Consider the following 6773-nt stretch of genomic DNA (forward strand, 5'->3'; position numbering starts at 1 on the left):
TTATTAATTAGCCAGATGATGAAGAAACTGTTAATAAATTACTTACTAATGACTTATTAAGAATCAGTTAATACTTTAAACATGTTACTAGGACGTTATTATAAAGTTGCAGCTATTCCTCGTTTCTTCACTATTTGTAAATGAGGATCAATTCCAACTTTATAATAACGTCCAAATAACATTTACAAGCTAATAACTAACGCTTAACTGGTATATTAACTCACACTTTACAGGTCAGTTGTTAATAGTTAAACCATCTGCTAGTGAAGTTTTGTTGAAAAGCAAATGGGTGGGACAATTTCAAGGTACAAAAATATGTAATATTCAAAATATCAGATGCTTTATCTCATCCTTCTTTCACTAATAGCTTTTTCTGTTTACCGTACTTGACCAAAGAAACACCACAAGTTAAGTGTTGAACACTGTTTATTCCTTTTCCACACATACTGAGTCGTCACATGGCAGATCAGCAGAATAAAACGGAATTTTAGAACTTTTTGAGCAGAACAGAAAAAAACAAATGAATCTATAACAAGCCATTGGCACTTTTGCTGTAGAACAATTAGAACTCAATATATTTGGTCAACCGGACCTGAGCAACACTGAACTACTCTGTGACACCATCCCGCAGTGTTTCAATACCTAAGCTTTCCTGGACAGAGGAATCAGTTTTCCCTTCTTCTTTTGATGTTCAACATCCCTCAAAAGGTTTGGATCACTATTTATCACTTCCAGACATTTTTTTGAAAAGTCCTGAAGTCGTTGCTGTGGCGTGTGGGCACCCAGTAACTCCTTATATGTCTTTGGGGCCACCACAGCCAATTCACAGATCGGAGCATTGCTGACAATGGTGTTTCGGTCAACACCGACCTTCTGATATGCCAAACTCAGCTTTCTCCCTTTCTTGTAAGCCTTTAGGACTTTCTTGTATCTCTTGATGACCTCTTGAGGATGACGTGCTGAAACAGATAGAAATTTAAGTACAACAAACATACAATAAGTGAATAAACACAGGGACACAAACACAGATACTATGTGGTTGCAAAAAGGGATGAAGACTACACAAACAAGGCAATTGGAGAGTTCACAATACTATACCCACCAGGACATACATTTAAAACATTTTTTCACACAAAAACAGAAAGAAAGCTAGACAGACATAGAAAAAGATAGATACAGACAAACAGAGACACAGAGAGACAGATGTGATGTCTCCATGCTCGACACCCTGACACACATGAGGGGAGTGGCCTTTTTGCTGTCCTGTCTTTACGCTTACCTCTTCGCCTGCTGTGTTCCCTTTTTGTCTTCTTTTTCTTTCTTTTGTCCTTTTTTTTTTGACTCCGGTGGCGGTGCATCTTTTTGTTCTTGCGTTTTTTCTTCAATTTCTGATCTGAAAAAGCAGTTGATGAGGTGCTGGATGAAGAGGAGCTGAATGAAGTGGAGCTGGATGAACTGGAGCTGGATGAACTGGAGCTGGATGAACTGAAGGACGAAGAAAAAGAAGATGCACCAGGAGATGTGTTGGCCGAGGAGGATGAGTCAGTTGTCCCACTGTTATCTGTGTGAACAACATGATAGAAAACACAATTCAATTGTTAATTTGAAATTATTACCTATGATAATACAAGTCCACTCGCATACATTCTTTTAACATTTGCATTTCCCAAGACTTACTATTTAATTAATCAGCATCACTGTGGGTCATCAGTTGAACAGATGTGTTTGCTGTTAATCGATGCTACAAATAGGCTATTATCTTTTAGGAACTAACTGTGCAATAACACACTTGTGTTCCAATAGACCTGGCCAATAAATTAATTTGATCAATTAATTCAAATTTGTAGTTCAAGATTTTCCCATTTTTTTGGGAGAATCTGGCCTCTATTTACCCAGCACTCTGCTTTCTTGGAGTAAATCTGTCCTTGTTTTCTCTGCATGTTTTAGTTAGAGTTTCCAGTTGCATGACATTAAAAATGTCTTCATGCCATTTACAAATTACTTTTAGATCATTTCATTTTCTTAAAAAAGTTGTCATTCTCGTCAGCTGGTCCAGACTACAGTTGATCTTGTGGGCGATGCATGGGGGTCTTTTTAAGTGACATGTTTTGCTGCTGTGCTAAAGGAAACAAAAACAACTTATCTGTGATAGGAAATGAAACACATTATTGATGGTGGCTGGTGAGTCAAAAAATAAAATTTGGTCACTGTGGTGGTGACTTTAAACTTGGAGCATCAAATCACACGCAGCAAAATCCGTTTGATGGTCGTTAGCAGAAGAGGGAGTATGAGGACAACCTAGACAAAGTTTTTTTTTTTTGGCCATAGCGCCGAGCTCCATGTTTTGATGAGGGCCTTCTCACTGTTAAATATTGGCCTTTCTTTCCCTTAATATATATATTTTACAAAGCACCAAAGTATTATTGCCAGGTGTGCAGTCCCGTTTCAAACAACAAACAAAACTGTAGGGCCCACTTACTTTGACCAACTTGTTGGCAGAGGGAGTCTCTCTCCTTAGTCAGGTCACTGATTTTTTTGGTGACTGTGTGTTGCTTCTTCTTCTTCTTGGCCTCACGTTGTTTAAGCTCTTTCTTCTTAAAATGCAGAAATGCTGTTGGAGCTACAGTTTCCTCAGTATCTGAAATGATACCATAAAGAACAAATTCTAATTAGAAAAGCCAGGTTAGGGTAAATGTATAAAATATGACCTTTAAAAATAATATTTTGATGTTCTGAAGGGTCAATATTATACAAATATCATACAAGAACGGCAGAAGAGCTTAGATAAAATCCACCAATAAGCGAATTAACAAGAAATGGCTAATGAAGAGCAAACCTTCATTAGCCAAATGTTGCTCTTAATTTTACTCCTCCATCGTCAAATTTGGTCATATTTGGCACCTAGTGAGTTTTAAATTTTGGACCCCGCCTGCATACTTTTATCCTTGGAGTGTTTTTCTTGTTTCTAAACTGGACACTGATGTTTCTTTAGATCCTTTGTCCATTTTTCACAACCTGGTATAGACTTTTCTGTCTGTCAAATACCCAGAGTCATGATGAGTGAGATGATGGAAACAAATTCACTTTGATGCAGACTCGTCTTTTTCTCTGCTTCCACTTTTCATAAAATCCAGTAAACCCAATAAATTACATTAATTTATGGATAAAAACTATTTTTTTATTTAGAAAGCAGCTGCTGGTTTGTTGCGGGATCTGGAGTCATAAGCGGTGTCTGAGCTCCTCCCCGCCTCTGTACCTGTTCAGATGTTCACGTCCTCTGCAGCCAAGTTGGTTTGCCCCGCGCGTTAACCCCCCCCCACACACACACACACATACGCGCGCGCCGCGCACATGCGTACGGGCTGCTCCAGTGTATTCTTCACAGAGTGCAAATACTGTAATTACAACAAGTACACACGACAGTAAGGGTGCCCTTGCGCACATTTCATTAACTTGGACATGGAAATGAGCGGTTTTAGTCTAGAAAAACTGCGGGGGGGGGGGTACATTTTTGGGGTGCTCGTGGCACGAGTCGTGCAGGAAGATTGTGCCCTAGCCAGTGGCTTCACTAATATGGTTGAATTGTGTAAAACAAATCAATGACTCCGATGTTTAATCAATCTCAATCAAGCTTCTTTTCATTGAAAGAAAATATAACACGTTTGCTTACCGACACCGTCATCGTCCATGTGCACATCCGGCTGGTCCACAGTAGAAGTTTCCCTCTCCTTCGAAATTCCCGCTGTTGACTTTTTCCTCTTTTTTCCGACAGTACCTGGATTTATCGCGGTAGTTTGCGCATTCCCGCTGGGGTTGGACATTTTACCAGACCGTGTGTTCATCTCTATGCCTTGAAATCAATTTAAAGAACTTGCTACGTGACTCGTGAGTGAAGGATGGGCGCATCTGTCTAGGTTGTCGCCGACTGCAACTAATCAAAATGGGCCTACAACGGTGATTGACAAGTTGATAACCAGCCGATATGATGGGGGAGGCCGCATGGCACCGCCCTCAGCCCATGAATACGAATATGATTGGCTTGGTTTATCCTCATCACACCGATTTATTATAGTTTGCAATTCAAACGTAATCTGGCGGGAGTTAGTCACTGAAGCTCAAGGAATAGTGTGGTGAGTGCGCGGAAAAACGGAGGATAAGAAAACTAAAATCATGCCTGGTTTAGCCACTGAGCTAAGACAGCTTATCGAAGGAGAAACTAAATCTACAAGGAGACACAAAGTCTTAATCAAATGGCTGCAGAAGAAAAGACTTCTAAGAAGAAGGATGAGATGCAAAGAATGCAAACACAAGATGAAATTCAGGGAATCAGTCTGTGTGGATAACTGTGCATGGTAAGTTTCTTTTTATTGAATAAAATGACAACACACATTGATAATTTGTTAAAGAATTTCTTGTGAAAATTAAATCTATTTATTGTGCTAATAAAAGGGCATCTTAACTCATGTTAAGATTAAGGGTAAACATGCTGACTATTGTCCTTCTTGCCAAATTTTTGAAAATCATAATACATTTTTTTAACTCCTCAATTTATAACCACCTGCCTTCTGCCCCTGAGGTAGTAAAGTTGAATTTTGGGATTCATCAGCTGAGTCATCAGTTGGTCAGCTACTGTCCCGATGACTCAGAGCTTCAGTTTCAATCAGTTTACTGATTTCAACATGGCGGCGCCTGTCTCAGGAACAGTGGTGCACCTCGTTTCGTCCATTGTTTTTACAGTTTATGAGTTAACGTCAGTGTCAATCACAGATCCAAACCATATCTCCCCAGCTCAGCCTACCTTCACCAGCCCCACTCCTTTTTTTTGTTTGTTTTGCATTTTTCAAATCATGGGCTGAGAGTGGAGTCAGCATCCAACTGCCCTGTTGGGTTACCCTTTAATTTCTAGATACACACTACTATAAACTACACAATGTACATGATTACAATACGCTAAAAGGCTGTGCATATCTGCTATAAAAAATAACAACACCATTGAAATATATTAATGTATATGTTATTGGGGTTCCTTGCACTAAATATTTCTAGTTGGGCTTTATGGCCAAATACACATTACTTTGGGGGGTCCTTGACTTGAACACAGATTTAAAATCACTGCTTTGGCCACTACCTTGGCCTATGTCATAAGTATTTTTATTTGTATATTTTCAGGATTTGCAAACACCACAGCCACAAAGGAAGGAAACTGAAGAGGTCTGTTAGACACAAATCTATATTCAGCAAATCAAAGGTCTCCCTCTTCAACTGGATGCGGTTTCTCTACAGGTACACTATTGCATTGGTATATTATTTTAGAATGTCTGTCTTTGACATAAAGTGTTTATTTCTATAGAAATACAATATAACTATGCTGCCATAAACAATACTTGGAGACTGTACTTACTAAAATGTTGCTTTTCATCTTATGTAGCATCTCTAGTCATGAAGATAAGTGATTGGAGTTATTTCACTTCTGTGATTTATTTTGCTAAAAGTTGTAATTTACACCTTAAATTTTTGGATTTTTTTGTCTATCAAACCAAAAAGAAGACAAGAACTGTGGTGTAATAATAATTTGCTCTTTCATTAGATTTGCACAAGGCCTGCGCCTACGTCAAGTGGACATGATAAGTGACGACATTTCTGGGAGCTCAGCAACACTGTCCAAGATGGCTCGAAAGCTGCGAGATGTTTGCACCACTGCAATGGACAGATATCAGCAAGCAAGAGGCCAGTACATCGGGGGGCAGGAGCAGTTTGTCACAGTTGATGAGAGCCACTTTAGACATAAAAGAAAGGCAAGCAGCAATCACTATTATGTAATAATGCAAATATACAAATTATTGAATGACAGATATTTTTTTGGTTTGATGAAGAATAATTCCTAATATTTCATGTTTTCAACAGTATGGACGGGGACGAATGGCTGGTGGGTGGAAGAGGAAGAAGTGGGTGTTTGGGATGCTAGGTGTTGACCGGAGGGGGAGAAGACATGCTAAACCTATTCTTCGCTTGGTCGAGAGAAGAAGAAGGAGAGATCTGGTGCCGCTTATAGCTCACCATGTCAAAGTAGGCTCTACAATAATAAGTGACGAATGGCGGGCTTATCACAATGCTTTACCTGAGCTAGGTTACACTCATTTCACTGTCAATCACAGTGTGTCATATGTCGATGCCCAAACAGGTGCACATACTCAACACATAGAGAGGGCCTGGAGAACAGTTAAGGAAAATGTGTGGAGACTCAGGGGAAATCGTACAGAAGAGTTACTGTTAGACCATCTCAGAGTTATTGAATGGCATGAGTGGCTTGGCCGTCAACATCGCAAAGGGCCGCTAGGACGGGTAATCCATGACATTGCTGTGATGTATGGACATTAAAAGATCTGTTTGACCAGCGTTCTGCTCAAAAAGTTCTAAAATTCCGTTTTATTTATGCTGATCTGCCATGTGACGACTCAGTATGTGTGGAAAAGGAATAAACAGTGTTCAACACTTAACTTGTGGTGTTTCTTTGGTCAAGTACGGTAAACAGAAAAGTTATTAGTGAAAGAAGGATTAGATAAAGCATCTGATATTTTGAATATTACATATTTTTGTACCTTGAAATTGTCCCACCCATTTGCTTTTCAACAAAACTTCACTAGCAGATGGTTTAACTATTAACAACTGACCTGTAAAGTGTGAGTTAATATACCAGTTAAGCGTTAGTTATTAGCTTGTAAATGTTATTTGGACGTTATTATAAAGTTGGAATTGATCCTCATTTACAAATA

The 6773-nt window shown here is 39.1% G+C and overlaps 2 protein-coding genes across 3 annotated transcripts; one reads left to right on the top strand and one right to left on the bottom strand.

The window, feature by feature from the left end:
- Positions 1–408: 408 nt before the first annotated feature.
- LOC111947884 (zinc finger CCHC domain-containing protein 10-like) lies at positions 409–3707 on the bottom strand. Of its 2 annotated transcripts, XM_023958343.1 has the most exons (5): positions 3671–3707; positions 2480–2638; positions 1486–1561; positions 1280–1455; positions 409–959 (listed from the first exon to the last, which is right to left on the bottom strand). In XM_023958343.1, the coding sequence occupies exons 1-5, from the start codon at positions 3687–3689 to the stop codon at positions 643–645; spliced, it is 747 nt and encodes a 248-aa protein (XP_023814111.1). In that variant the 5' UTR covers positions 3690–3707; the 3' UTR covers positions 409–642. The 2 variants fall into 2 exon arrangements, with proteins under 2 accessions (XP_023814111.1, XP_023814105.1); XM_023958337.1 differs by having other exon boundaries at positions 1280–1561.
- An 875-nt stretch (positions 3708–4582) lies between these two features.
- On the top strand, positions 4583–6545 carry LOC111947889. Its single transcript, XM_023958354.1, has 3 exons — positions 4583–5283; positions 5588–5795; positions 5905–6545. Exons 1-3 carry the CDS (start codon positions 5267–5269, stop codon positions 6376–6378), a joined length of 699 nt encoding a protein of 232 aa, XP_023814122.1. The 5' UTR covers positions 4583–5266; the 3' UTR covers positions 6379–6545.
- Positions 6546–6773: the final 228 nt, after the last annotated feature.

This window comes from Oryzias latipes, chromosome 1 (assembly GCF_002234675.1).
Source record: "Oryzias latipes chromosome 1, ASM223467v1".
Taxonomy (NCBI): domain Eukaryota; kingdom Metazoa; phylum Chordata; class Actinopteri; order Beloniformes; family Adrianichthyidae; genus Oryzias; species Oryzias latipes.

Excerpts from the sequence above, each read along its gene's own strand:
- LOC111947884 (XM_023958337.1), bottom strand. Across the intron at positions 1,562-2,479 it reads CTGCCAACAAGTTGGTCAAA|ATAACAGTGGGACAACTGAC; the intron begins GTAAGTGGGCCC and ends TTGTTCACACAG. Across the intron at positions 960-1,279 it reads GGAACACAGCAGGCGAAGAG|CACGTCATCCTCAAGAGGTC; the intron begins GTAAGCGTAAAG and ends TATCTGTTTCAG.
- LOC111947889 (XM_023958354.1), top strand. Across the intron at positions 5,796-5,904 it reads ACTTTAGACATAAAAGAAAG|TATGGACGGGGACGAATGGC; the intron begins GCAAGCAGCAAT and ends TGTTTTCAACAG.